This window comes from Scyliorhinus torazame, chromosome 3 (assembly GCF_047496885.1).
Source record: "Scyliorhinus torazame isolate Kashiwa2021f chromosome 3, sScyTor2.1, whole genome shotgun sequence".
NCBI lineage: Eukaryota > Metazoa > Chordata > Chondrichthyes > Carcharhiniformes > Scyliorhinidae > Scyliorhinus > Scyliorhinus torazame.
Genome location: NC_092709.1, coordinates 310707302 through 310722681, shown reverse-complemented (window position 1 = coordinate 310722681; position 15380 = coordinate 310707302). Strand labels below are relative to the sequence as shown.

General features: G+C 44.5%; 1 protein-coding gene across 1 annotated transcript in view; it reads left to right on the top strand.

Annotated features, from left to right (window-relative positions):
• The window catches only part of uvssa (UV-stimulated scaffold protein A), a 178176-nt gene extending 172789 nt beyond the window's left edge, over positions 1–5387 (top strand). Inside the window, exon 14 of the mRNA XM_072497539.1 lies at positions 4218–5387. Coding sequence (XP_072353640.1) covers positions 4218–4311 — 94 coding nt within the window. The 3' untranslated portion in view covers positions 4312–5387. The remainder of the gene's footprint in view (positions 1–4217) is intronic.
• The last annotated feature ends 9993 nt before the right edge of the window (positions 5388–15380 follow it).

Genomic DNA, 15380 nt, shown 5'->3' with positions numbered 1-15380 from the left:
GCCAAAAATAACGGCCACATCGAGGGACGCACTGCGCAGGCGCGCCCACCGCAAGATCGCACTGCGCATGCGCAGTGGCGCAACGAACGCCGTGACGTCATGACGTGCGGCAATTGTGGAGCTGTACACTTAAAAGGGCAATGTCCTGCTAAAAACCGACAGTGCCTCAGATGTGGCAAGATGGGCCACTATGCTGCCCACTGTCGTTCGGCTCAACCCATGGATCCTGCACATCCCCGACAATCACGCAGACAAGTCAGGACCGTCCAGCCCACGCATCAAGACTTCCAGTTGAGTGATGCAGATGACCAGGATGCCTTCCGCGTTTCCGTCATCGATGTCAACAAGGTCAATGCCATCAATCCAGCCGATGAGTGGTGTGCCACCCTGACGGTCAACCGATCGCGCGTCACCTTCCGTCTGGACACCGGCGCATCCGCCAACCTGATTGCATATTCTGCATTCCAGGCCATGAAGGTCAAACCACCCATCACGCCATCCCGGCTCAAGATGGTTGATTATAACGGGAACGTCATCCCGTCCATAGGATCTTGCCAGCTACAGATAACTCACAAGATGCACACGGCCACACTCCCCTTCGAAGTTGTCGGCTCATCAAAAGACTCGTTACTGGGCGCACAGGCGTGTAAGGTCCTTCACCTGGTACAGCGCATTATGTCTCTCTCTCCAGATGAGATATCCGACTTCCCGGATGCTGAGTTCCACGCAAATCTCCATTCCCTCCTTGCTCACAACCAGGAGGTTTTTGAAGGCATGGGGACATTGCCATACACGTACAAGATTCGACTCAAACCGGACGCCATCCCTGTCATTCACGCACCTCGCAGGGTTCCTGCGCCACTCAAAGACCGCCTCAAGTTGCAGCTGCAGGCTCTTCAGGACCAAGGGGTCCTATCCAGGGTCACGGAGCCCACGCCATGGGTCAGCTCCATGGTCTGTGTAAAGAAGCCCTCTGGCGAGCTCCGCATATGTATAGATCCTAAAGATCTGAATAACAACATCATGCGGGAACACTATCCCATCCCGAAACGAGAGGACCTCACCAGCGAGATGGCGCAAGCCAAAATATTTACCAAATTGGATGCGTCCAAAGGATTTTGGCAGATCCAATTGGACCCGGCCAGCCGAAGGCTATGCACGTTCAACACCCCTTTTGGCAGATTCTGCTACAACCGGATGCCATTCGGCATCATTTCAGCATCTGAAGTTTTCCACCGCATTATGGAGCAGATGATGGAAGGCATCGAAGGGGTACGTGTATATGTGGACGATATCATCATTTGGTCCACCACTCCGCAGGAACACATGCATCGTCTACGACGTGTCTTCACCCGCATACGACAAAATGGCCTGCGTCTCAACCGCGCCAAGTGTGCCTTCGGCCAGATGGAGCTGAAATTCCTCGGGGACCACATCTCACGATCAGGGGCCCGTCCCGATGCAGACAAAGTTAGCGCCATCACAGCCATGCCACTGCCGGCTGACACGAAGGCTGTCCTAAGATTCCTGGGCATGGTCAACTTCCTTGGGAAGTTCATTCCCAACCTGGCTTCTCATACAACGAATATGCGCCATCTCGTAAAAAAATCAACAGAATTCCACTGGCAGCAATCGCATCAGCTGGAATGGGAGGAGCTCAAGCACAAACTGGTCACGGCACCAGTGCTGGCGTTCTTTGACACGACTCGCCCTACAAAGATCTCAACAGACGCCAGCCAATCTGGTATTGGAGCGGTACTCCTGCAAAAAGACAGCACGTCGTCATGGGCCCCGGTTGCATATGCCTCACGAGCCATGACCCCTACCGAACAGCGCTACGCGCAGATAGAAAAAGAATGCCTGGGCTTGTTAACTGGACTGGACAAGTTCCACGACTATGTGTATGGCCTGCCACGATTTACGGTTGAAACTGACCACCGCCCCCTGGTCAACATCATTAACAAAGACCTGAACGACATGACCCCTCGCCTTTAGCACATCTTACTTAAACTCACGAGGTATGATTTCGAACTGATCTACACTCCGGGGAAGGATCTCATCGTGGCGGACACGCTCTCCCGAGCAGCGAGCACACCACCAGATGCGGAGGGGTTCGTGCGTCAAATTGAGGCACACGTGACTCTGACAGCAGCAAATCTGCCAGCTGATGATCCAAGTCTGGCCCACATACGCGCAGAGACGGCGACTGACCCCCTTCTGCAGCGAGTAATGCGCCACATGACGGAAGGGTGGCTCAAAGGGCAGTGCCCCCAGTTTTATAATGTGCGAGATGACCTTACCAACATAGACGGGGTCCTTATGAAATTAGACAGGATCGTTATTCCGCACACCATGCGCCAGATGATACTTAATCAACTACACGAAGGCCACTTGGGCGTCGAAAAATGCAGACGAAGGGCCCGAGAGGCGGTATATTGGCCGGGAATTAATGAAGATATAGCCAACATGGTGCTCAATTGCACAACCTGTCAGAGGTTTCAGCCGGCGCAACCTCCGGAGACGCTTCTACCACATGAGTTGGTGACGTCCCCCTGGGCGAAGGTGGGTGTTGACCTATTTCACGCACTCGGCAGAGATCACATCGTTATTATAGACTACTTCTCAAACTACCCGGAAGTCATGCCTCTCCATGATCTGACGTCGTCCGCAGTCATTGGGGCCTGCAAGGAAACATTTGCTCGCCATGGCATTCCAAGGACTGTCATGTCAGATAATGGACCCTGCTTCGCCAGCCGTGAATGGTCGTCCTTTGCCGCAGCATATGGTTTCACTCAAATGACATCCAGCCCTCTACATCCACAGTCGAACGGGAAGGCTGAAAAGGGCGTCCACATTGCCAAGCGGCTCCTGTGCAAGGCGGCTGCTGCCGGATCGGACTTTAACCTCGCCTTGCTGGCCTATCGATCGGCCCCGCTATCCACGGGTCTCTCGCCAGCGCAGCTCCTAATGGGTCGCTCCCTCAGGACGACGGTACCGTCCATCCTGGCACCAACAACAGACCATGAGACGGTTCTTCGGAACATGCAAATGCAGCGTGATCGCCAGAAAAGTCAGTACGACACACGAGTGACGGACCTGCCCCCCCTGTCCTCCGGAGACAAAGTACGCGTCCATCAACCGTATGGTGGCTGGTCAGCACCGGCCGAAGTCCTCCGACATGTGGCTCCCCGCTCGTTCCTTGTTCGCATGCCGGATGGTTCAGTGCGTCGCCGCAATCGGCGCGCCCTTCGCCGATTTCCACGCTCGCAGCCACACAGTACGCACACGCCAGATCCTCAACAGGCTTCCGAGGATAACTTTGTGGAGCTGCCGCAGATCACGCCCTCTCCATCGCCACCCATGGCCATGCTTGCACATCAGCCGGTGGTTCTTGACCCACCCTTGAGGCGGTCAACCCGAACTCGTCGCAAGCCCATTAGACTGGACTTATAACACCGTTCATATGTCTAACAAGTTACACAATTTTATATGATAACCTGTTGTTGTTTATCGTTCCAGATATCGTCTGACTGGACCACTGTTCAAGTTTTTTTTCTCGTTCGCATTCATGTTCTGTTATGGTACAACCTTGTTCATGTGACGCACCCGACATCGCCCCATGTAAATAGTTACGTCATATGCATATGCTGTACACAACACACACACACTCTTAGATGCACTCACGACGCGATCATATTTATTACCACGTAGGCACATATCTTTGTAAAAAGGGGGGATGTCATGATATTCAAACACACACATCATGATGGACACACCAACAGACAAATCAGAGCACACAACACCACAACCAATCACACACAAGGACAGCAACCACATAAAAGCACGAGCACGACATCTAGTGGACAGTAGGTCTGGGGACAAAGACACGGACAAGACCTGTTACAAGATCACAAACAGAGAATCCCCACGTGCAGAGTATCAAGACAAAACTGTACATAGAAAGTTTAAATAAAATAGCGTTGTACCATATACAACCGTGTTGGCTCATCTGTGTGTCAGAACGCCCAACACCACAACTGCAGTATCTATTTAATTTGTTCGAGTGCAACTGTTAGTTCTAATGGTGCCTTCTTTGCAGCTGTAAGAGTGAGTTAAAGCGGCAGCATCCTCTGATGGGTGTGCTGAGCAAAATAAGTAACGTGCTACCAGCACACTGTATTGGTTCAAACATTACGCCTGTCTTTTTTTCTTTACAGAGCTTCGGTGAAGAGAGTCTCTGAAGCAATGACTTGTGTAGACAAAAGGAAGCATGAAAAATTTGCAAACCAGTTCAACTATGCGTTGCATTAAGGCCATCAAAAATTACCAAAATTGCCACTTTATTACAGGTAATTTTCAAGTCCCTTCCAACATGGATTTCCCCCCCCCCACCCTTATAGATTGTGGCCGTCTTTAATTCTGCAGTTATAAATTTTGTATATAGGACACTAACCTTCTGGAACATCTATAAACAGCTGCAGCCAAGGTTAAGGCCAGAAACAGCTTGATTGCCAAATTAGCTGACTCAACATGGGGTGCTGCTATCGCCACCCTCCAAACCTCAGCACTCTGATTCTCATACCCAGTAGCAGAACACTGCGTCCTTGTTTGGTCATGATTGTCACGCACACCTCCAGACCACACACACCTAACACCCAGCTGAATGCTACCATGCCTGGAACACTATGCTCAACACCACTTCCTTGGCCCCCTGTCCTGGCAAACATCATTTCTCCATATATCCACTGACATGATAAACAAGTACCTGGTCTAAACCCAACGCAACAGCTGCCTGGTTTGAACCTTCCAAGGAAAGAGTGGTCCACCCGTAACAGGTTCCGGATCAGCCACAGCCCCTGCTTGGCCAACCTCCACAGATGGGGCATTAGTGCCAGCCCCGTGCCTGTGGGAGAGAGAAAACCATGCACCACATCACTGAAGAATGTCCAATCCACAGACTCAGCAGAAGCCTATCCGCACTCAACACAGCAGCACTGGAAGGAACGACTTGGCTTAGGGACTTTGCATTTGCTAAATAAATCAATTCTGCAGTGTACGTAATTTATTGTCAATGATTTAAAATGTCACATTTTTCTACAACAGTGTGAAACATTTGTAAAGAATTAAGTATTTCATGTATGTAATTAATGTAATCGGTGGTAATTGTGATTAATAATGTAATATTAAAAAACTGCTTGGACTTCAAATTTACTCCTGGTATTTTTTGGTGTAATTGAGTGAATGAACTGCACTGATTAACTACTCTTATTGCCAGCAGTTCAAATCAATTTAAACTTTTTACAATCTCTGTAGATTTCCTTTGCATTTAAATACATATGATAACTTTTAAAACTTCTTAAATAAAGGATTCAATGTTTGATTCTTTACTAATTGTGATGCGTGTTTAATTCACATTGAAAGTGGTCTTTGCTTACTGGACTGATGCCTAAATGGGTTCTTTTGGAGAGAGAGAGAGACTGTTGAAATAGTTAAGTTGTGCAAAAGGTTGTGGTGTTCTGGCATGTTTTTCTCATCCAGAGACCAAATATGGAGGAAAGGGTGGGGTGGTGGTTGCAAGGGGTGGGGTCAAAGGAGGGGAGTGAACTGCAGCAGGATGATGAAGCACCCAGGTCCAGAGATAAGTAGATAAGGGACTAGTTGCTAGGAGACCCACATTCCACAACAATAACTTATATTTACAATGGATAAAAGCAAATTACTGTGGATGCTGGAATCTGAAACCAAAGAGGAAATGCTGGAAAATCTCAGCAGGTCTGGCAGAGATTAAAGATGCTGCCAGACCTGCTGTGATTTTCCAGCATTTTCTCTTTGGACTTTATATTTACAAAGTGCCTTTAATCAAATGCCCCTGAGCAACATTTCCAAAGTGGGGCACAGTATGAACCAAGAAATAATGAGGGCTTGTGAGAAGGACACAAGGTAATGATGGGCGATTTTAAAATGCATATTGACTGGATTAATCAAATTGGCAAAGGTAGCCTCAAGGGAGACTTCATAGAGTGCATGAGGGATTGTTTCAGAGAGCAATATGTTATGAAGCGAACCAGGGGGCAGGCTATTTTAGATTTAGTATTATGTAACGGAGAAGGGTTGATAAATAGCCTTGTCATTAAGGATCCTCTTGGAAAGAGTGATCGCAGCATGCTGGAATTTCAAATTGAGATTGAGCGAGGGTGTTTTAGCATTGGGCAGGGGTAATTATACAGGCCTGAGGAAAGAGTTGGCCCAAGTAGACTGGGCACAATAATTGAGGATAGGACAGTTGAGGAACTTTGGTGGATGTTCAGGGAGATATTAAACACCTCTCAATTAAAGTACATTCCTAAGAGGAAGATGAATTGTAAAAGGGAGAAAAACGTTCCATGGCTAAACAAGGAAGTCAAGGTGCACATAAAGGCAAAAACTAGGGCATACCATACTGCAAAAGCTTGTGGTAAGCTGGAGGATTGGGAGCAATCTTTAAGGGTCAGCAAAAAACTACTAAAAATAGAATCAAAAAAGCTAAGATAAACTACAAAAGGAAACTAGCACAAAAATAAACACTTGATACCAAGATCTTCTATAAGTGTATGAAGAGGAAGAGAATAGCTGAAGTAAATGTTGCCCCTTTAGAGGATGATACTGGTGAGGTAATAAACACAGAGAACCAATATTTTGCCTCTGTCTTCACGATAGAGGAGAATAAAATTTTTCCAAGAATTGCAGTTAATGCAGAGGAACTTGGGTCAATCACTAGGGAGAAGGTATTGAATAAACTAATGGAACTAAAAGCAGATAAGTCTCAAGGGACCTGATGGCCTGCACCGTAGGGTACTAAAGAAGGTGGTAGCAGAGATAGTGGGTGCATTGGTTATGATATTTCCAAATTCCCTGGATTCTAGAAAGATCCTGGTGGATTGGAAACACGCTAATGTGACGTCCCTATTCAGAAAGGGAGCGAGGCTAAAAGTAGGAAACTATAGACCAGTTAGCTTGACCTCTGTGGTGGGGAAGTTGCTGGAATCAATCATTAAGGAGGAGATGACTGAACATTTGGAAAGACAACGTTCAATCCACCATTGTTAGCATGGTTTTATGAAGGCTAAGTCATGCTTGACAAACTTGCTTGAATTTTTTGAGGATGTGACCAGCCAGGTTAATAATGGGGAACCCGTGGATGTATATCTAGACTTTCAAAAGACGTTTGACAAGGTGCTGCATAAAAGATTGATTGAGAAGGTGAGATTGGGGGTAGAATACTAGATTGGATTGATGATTGGCTGACTGACAGAAAGCAGAGGGTCAGGTTAAATGGGTCCTTCTCTGGCTGGCGAACTTTAACTAGTTGGATGCTGCAGGGTTCAATCCTTGAACCTCAACTGTTTACAATGTATATTGATCATCTGCAAGCAGGGACAGAGTGTAACATAGCAAAATCTGGTGTATGATACTAAAATAGGTGGGAATGGCAGTGAAGAGGCGATATAGTTTGCAGATGGATATAGATAAGCTAGGAGATGAAGTTGAATGTGGATAAGTATGAGGTTATCCATTTGGTCAGGCAAATTATTATCTAGATGGAAAGCAGATTCAAAGTGCGTCTGGGCAGAGGGATCTGGATGTCTTTGTTCATGAATCGCAGAAAGTCGGTGCAAAATGAAATAAGAAAGGCAAATGGAATGTTAGCGTTTATTGCAAAAGGACTGGAGTATAAAAATATTGTTGCAATTATATAGGGTGTTGGTGAGGCAAAGTCTGGAATATTGTGTCCAGTTTTGGGCTCCTTATTTGAGAAAGGGTGTGGTGGCATTGGAGGCAGTACAGAGGAGGTTCACCAGATTGATTCCAGGGCTGAAAGGATTGACGTATGAGGAGAGATTAAACAGTTTAGGCTTATACTTGCTAGAATTTTGAAGGATAAGAGGGGATCTGATCGAGGTATGTAAAATACTAAAAGGGATTGATAAAGTAAATGTAAACCAAATGTTCCCCCTTGTGGGGCAATCTAGAACAAGAGGTCACGGATATAGGCTGAGAGGCGATAGATTTAAAACTGAGATGAGGAAGCACTACTTCTCGCAGAAGGTGATGAATTTGTGGAACTCGCTGCCCTATACTACGGTGTAGTCTGAATCATTACATGGTTTCAAGAGGGAAGTTATATATTGCTGATTTTAAAAATGGGTTAAAGGGATATGGGGAACAGGTGGGGAGGTGGCTTTGAGACCAGGAAGAAATCAGCCAGCATCTGATTGAATGACGGAGCAGTCTCGAAGGGCTGAATTGTCTACTTCTGCTCCTAATTCCTATGTTCCTACGTAATAAAACATAGACGATCAGCATTATAAAACAAAATATAACACCGAACCCACATAAAGAGAGATTGGTTCAGATGACCAAAAGCTTGGTCAAAGAGGTAGAAGAATCTTAAAAGGAGGAAAGTGAAATTGAGACTTGACAGTTTTCTTTTTAGTCCTTCCATGTGATGTTAGTGGCCAGGCCCATCCCTAACTACCCTTGAGATGGTAAGGTGAACGACTTTCTTCAACCGCTGCATTTCCAGGCTTCTGGTGTAGGTACATGAACAATGCTCTTGGGTAGGGAGTTCGAGGATTTTGATCCAATGACAGGAAAGGACCATTGATATAGCTTCAAATCAGGATGGTGGTGTGCCTTGGAATGGGACTTAATGGTGAAGGTGGTCTTCCATGTGTTTGTGAACTTTGTCCTAGGTGGGTAAAGGTCTTTTCTGTTTCATGGGATGTGACCCTCACTGGCAAGGCCTGCATTTGTTACACATCCCTAATTGCCCTTCAACCAGTGGTTAGGCCATTTCAGAAGCCAGTTAAGAGGCAACCACATTGCTGTGGGTGTGGAGTCACATTTAGGCCAAGCAGACTGAGTAATGATGGTAGATTTCCTTCCTTGAAGGACTTGAGTGAAGCGGTTGATTTTTAGAACAATCGATGATAGTTTCATGCTCACCGTTACTGAGACAAGCTTTATATTCCAGATTTATTAATTAAATTTAAATTCTGCCAGCTGCCATGCTGAGATTTTGACTATGTACCCTGGGTCTCTGGTTGACAAGTCCAATGATATTACCACTGCACCAACCTCGCCCCATGGCTTTGAAAGGCATTGTTCAAGGAGCCTTTAGTCAGTTGGTGCAGTACAACCTGCAGCTGGTATATACAGCTGCCACTTCACCGGTGGTGGAGGAAGTGAACGTTTAAAGTAGTGGAAGGGGTGCCAATCAAGCAGGCTGCTATGTCCTGAATGGTGTCGAGCTGCACTCATCCAGGCAAGTGGAGAGTATTCCATCACACTCCTGACTTGTGCCTTGTAAATGGTGAACACGCTTTGGGGAGTCAGCAAGTGAGTTACTTGCCGCAGAATTCCCAGTTTCTGACCACCTTTTGAAGCCACAGTATTTGTATGGCTTGTCCAGTTCAGTTTCTGATCAATTGTAACTCCCAGGATGTTGTTCGTGGGGGATTCAGCAATACTAATACCATTGAATGTCAAGGAGAGATGGTTATATTCTCTTGTTCGAGGTGGTCATCGTCTGACACTTGTGTGGCGTGTACATTACTTCCCACTTATCAGCCCAAGCCTGAATATTGACCAGGCCTTGCTGCGTATGGCCAAGGACTGCTTCAGTGTCTGAGGAGCTGCGAATGATGCTGAACAATTGGCTGAAGACTGGCATCTGTGATGCTGGGGACCTCAGGAGGAGGTTGAAATGGAACAGCTACTCGGCACTTTTGGCTGCAAATGCTTCAGCCTTGCCTTTTGCACGGATGTTATCCATCATTAAGGATGAGGATACTTGTGGACCCTCGTTAAGGATGAGGATACTTGTGGACCCTCCTTGGCAGGAAGTGGCAGATCTGGTAGTGGGATCACTTAGCTCTGTCTATCACATGCTGCTTCCGCTGCAAGTAGTCTGATGTTGTAGCTTCACCAGGTTGAATCCTCATTTTGTTTTTAGTATGTCTTGTGCAGCTCCTGCTGTGTCCTCCTGCACTCTTTATTGAACCATAATAGAAAATGAACAAAATATTCTAATTAACCGATAAATACCCCTTAAAGGGATGCAGTGACAAAAACAAAACTAAAAAGGAAACTTAAATCAAAATCTAATTTTGGGTGGAGATAAGCCACACCAGCCCTTGCAGCATCCACGAGTCACATAAGACCTCAACCGTACAGGTTCATACCACATGCTGCCTCTCCATCGACGCCCAGTCACAGATGATGCCATGGGAGAGGGGCAGGAAGTCGGTTTAAGCAACACCCTTAACTGTCTGCTGCCTGGACCAGGGCAGGCCAACAACAAGGCCTTCTGATCTGTGTTCTTCCCCCCCACCCCTCCACAGTGGATGGCCAAAGATCAGGGCTTGTGGGACTGATGGCAAGAAAAATTTGAGGGACATTAAATACCACTAGTTTCGATGGTGGGTTTAGAACCTATGAGCCCATGATTCTACAGCATAGGCCAGGGCCTGTGGATTACCAGAACAGTGACATTACCACAACACCACCACCTGCCCCTGACCTGGAGGTGTATATGTATCAATCGTTGAAGATGGCAGGCCAGGCTGAGAAAGTGGTTATTAAAGCATACACAATTCTGGGCTTTACAAACAGAGGTATAGAGTACAAAAGCAAGGAATTTATGGTGAGCCTTTATAAAACACTGGTTCTCGCTTAACAGGAGTAGTGTGTTCAATTCTGGGTACAAACTTGGAGGAAGGATATGAAAGCTTTAGAAGGGGTGCAGAAAAGATTTTCAAGAGTGGTTACAGGTGTTGAATTCATCATATACCCAATTGAAATTGTTATGGGCCAGGGTTTCGAGAACCCCAAAGTGTATCATGGAGTTCACCTGACCCACAACTTTTAATAGATTGTGGTATGGGGAGCACACGGCCCACTCCACAGGTGTGGTACAGCTGAAAGGGAAAAGTATTTTTTAAAGCAAAACAATGTTTATTCTATGAACTGAAGTTAACCTTTTTAAAACATACAGTGAACATCTTAGCAACCATCAATTCAAATACAACCCCCATAGAATACAACACTAAGTAATCCTTAATAACTTCCCAAACAACATCCAGAAGACAAAAGAAACACCTTTTAACAGAAGCACATTAGGTTTACATTCACTACAGAGAACATTTATAATTCTTAATTCACCAAATGGTCAAGAGATAGTCTTTTCATGGCAGAGAGAACAACAGTACACCTGCTCTGTCTGGCTTCAGCTCCAACACTGAAAACAAAACTAAAACACACCCTGCAGCAAACAGCCTAAAACGAAAGTAAAAAGCTGACAGATAGCCCAGTTCCGCCCACACTCTGACATCACTGATAAACACCCATTTCTTAAAGGTACATTTCTTAAACACCCATTTCTTAAAGGTACTCTCACATGACTCCTCCCCCCAAGAAAAAAAAACCCATCAACTTCAAGTTGGTTTCATTTTTCACCTTTTCACCATCCTTCAAGAAATGCACACAGTACATATACCTTATCATTTTTTAAAAAAACACACGCAAACAGGTGTAATAATATAGTCCATTTTTTTCCTTTCCTCTTCCTCCAATTGAAATCCTTCTCGATTGACAGTCTCTTTGAACAAGAAGGTCCTTGCACGATCCGTCCATTTCTGTACCCCTCGGCATTTCTCTTTAAAGTCAGATACTTTAGTTCAATCTGATCACAGAGTCCCTTGTAATTCTCCAACACATGCACAGTGGTTATTACACCTTTCAGGCAGCCAAATCCCTGTTGAAAGTCCGCTGTCCACTGAAATTTTTGACATTTCTTCAGCAAGTCCATCAGTGGAGCCACCACGCTACAAAGATTTTGCACAAATGTTCGATCAAATCCACTCATGCCAAGAAATCACATTATTTCCCTTTGTCTTGAGGGTATCGAGAACTCCTCAAGGAAAGTGACTTGGGCTTTTCCAGATTCACTTTTGGCACGTTTACCACCAAACCTGCCTCCTGAAATCGATCGAATAACTCCATCAGATGTTTTAAATGCTCTTTCCATGTCTGGCTGAAAATTACCAGATCGTCGATGTATACCGCACAATTGGGTAATCCTGAAACAACTGTATTAGTTAACCGTTGAAATGTGGCTGGGGCGTTTTCTATGCCAAATGGCATAACTTTGAATTGGTATATACCATCTGGAGTCACAAAAGCTGAAATCTCCTTCGCCCTTTCGGATAAAGGTACCTGCCAGTAACCTTTAAGTAAATCCAGTTTGGAAATAAAAGCTGATTGTCCCATTTTCTCAATGCAATCCTCCAAACGTGGGATAGGATAAGAGTCCCGTCTTGTAACTGCATTCACCTTTCTATAGCCCACACAGAACTGTTGGGCACCGTCTAGTTTTGGTACCATCACTATGGGTGAGCTCCATTGGCTGCAACCCACTTCAATTATGCCATTTTTAAGCATACTCTCAATCTCTTTGTTAACCTGTGCCAATTTTAAAGGGTTAAGTCTGTATGGATGTTGTTTGATTGGAACAGCATATCCCAGATCTACATCATGTATAGCCATTTTAGTACTTCCCAATTTATCTCTACAAACTTGCCCATGTGATATCAATAACTCTTTCAGGTCAGTTCATTTTTCCTCTGGAAGGTAACTTAATAATTTATCCCAATTTTTAAGAACATCCTCATTTTCCAATTTAATTTGAGGGATATCAAATTCAGTCATCTGGATTTGGTTCGTCACTTTGAGTTAGAATCATTAAAACCTCCTCCTTTTTCTCTCCTTCCCTTTCAAAGTACCTTTTAAGCATTTTCACATGATACACTTGCTGAATCTTCCTTCTATCTGGTGTTTTTACCACATAATTCACCTCACTTAATTTCCTTTCAATCTGATACGGTCCACAAAACCTAGCTTTTAAAGGCTCACCTACCACTGGTAACAACACTAAAACTTTATCTCCACTGGCAAAACTACGAATTTTGGATTTCTTGTCCGCTACCCGTTTCATCACATTTTGTGCAACTTTTAAATGTTGTCTTGCTAATTCGCCTGCTCTATTTGATCGTTCCCTAAAATTTGACACTAAATCCAATAATGTAATTTCCGATTTCTCACATAATCAATTTAAGTGGTCCTCTTACCTCATGACCAAAAATTAGTTCAAAAGGACTAAATTTGGTTGACTCATTAGGTGCATCCCTAATTGCAAACAGTACGAATGGAATTCCTTTATCCCAATCCTCTGGATAATCGTGACAATAAGCCCTCAACATTGTCTTTCATATCTGATGCCACCTTTCTAATGCTCCCTTCGATTCTGGATGGTAAGCAGTTGATTTAAATTGTTTTATTCTTAAGCTATCCATAACTTCTTTGAATAACCTTGAGGTCAAAATTCGATCCTTGATCCGATTGTATTTCCGTGGGTAGTCCATATGTAGTAAAGAATTTAAGTAACTCCTCCACAATCTTTTTAGCTGTAATATTACGTATTGGAATGGCTTCTGGAAACCTAGTAGACACATCCATTATAGTCAAAAGATATCCCACATTTTGTTTTAGGATGGTCCTACGCAATCAATTAGGACCCTTGTAAAAGGTTCCTCAAATGCTGGAATGGGTATTAAGGGCTCTGGTTTTATCACTGCTTGAGGTTTCCCTATCACTTGACATGTGTGACATAATTAACAAAATTTAACTACATCTTTATGTAGTCCAGGCCAATAAAAATGTTTTTGGATTTTAGCTTGAGTTTTCCTTATTCCCAAATGACCTCCCACTGGTACCTCGTGCAACTCGCGACATCTCCTTTCTATACTCTACCGGCAATACTACTTGATGAACTTCTGCCCACTTTTCATCCCATTTTCTCATCAAGACATTACTTTTATGGTAATAACACTCTGGTATACACTCAGATTCCTCTCCCGTGTATGCTTTCTGCTACATCCGTTTTATTTCTACATCTTTTTGTTGTAACTCCGCCAATTTTCCTGAAATAAAAATATCTGCCTCATCATCCACCTGTTCTTGTTCTTTTTCAACCAGCTGATCAAAAATCGTTTCTGATGATTGCACTTCAACGTCATCTTCACTCTTTGATTTCTCCTGTTGTTTTAACCTGTGACTTTGTGACCTTGTTCCTACACAATCCGGAAAAATCCCAGGATATTCGTCTTTCAACACTTCAGTTGTCTGATCCTCCACTGGCTTATCAACCACAGTAGGCATCACTCCCACCTGCGATCCAGCTATATCATTACCCAAGATAAACTGTGTTCCTGAACAAGATAGTTTCTCTATTACTCCGACTACCACTTCACCACTCTTCAAAGAACAAAGAACAAAGAAATGTACAGCACAGGAACAGGCCCTTCGGCCCTCCAAGCCCGTGCACTGGACTTTCCAACCGTACCTTATATAATGGAACACTACTCCTCTCACCCTGAATTGCATATATTACCACCTTTTCTGGCAACATTCTTCCCAAACTACATAACTCCTCATCTCGTACCATTAAAGATTGACTAGCTCCCGTATCTCTTTAAATTGTGACTTCTTTACCTGCTCCTCCTGATACACATGAGTAAACTTTCCCCACACAAGTAAATTCTTAAGAGATTTGGCACCTTCTTATCAATCACCTCTTGATCAGGCTGTACAATCTTTTGCACCTCCTTCGCTTCACTTGGGCTTTCCTTTACCACTCTAACAAACCTCACTGTCAGCCTTCCCAGTGCTTTTCTTCAACCACCAACACTGTGACTTTACATGGCCTAGTTTATTACCGTGAAAACATTTGAAAGTTTTTATTTCTTTTCCACCCTCCTGGATTTGTTTTTTAATCTGAGGTACACTCTCCTTATTATCTCCCATCAGATCACCTTTACCTTTACCACTTGAGTATTTCTCATGTCCCCAGCTTCTATCCCTCACAGGCTGAAACTGAAGTCGGAAACCAAGCTTCGATTTATGAACTTATTCATAGTCATCTGCCATTTCTGCTGCTAACCTTGCAGTTTTAACCCTCTGCTCTTGCCAATGAGTTCTCACTACATCAGGAATTGAATTTTTAAACTCCTCCAAAAGTATAATTTCTCTGAGAGCTTCATACGTTTGGTCTATTTTCAAAGCCCTTAACCACCTATCAAAATTACTCTGTTTGACCCTTTCAAACTCCATGTATGTTTGACCAAATTTCTAAACCTTTGTCTGTAGGCTTCAGGCACTAGTTCATTAGTTTATAGTGCAGGGGGTGGTTTAGCACACTGGGCTAAATCGCTGGCTTTGAAAGCAGACCAAGGCATGCCAGCAGCACGGTTCAATTCCCGTACCAGCCTCCCCGAACAGGCGCC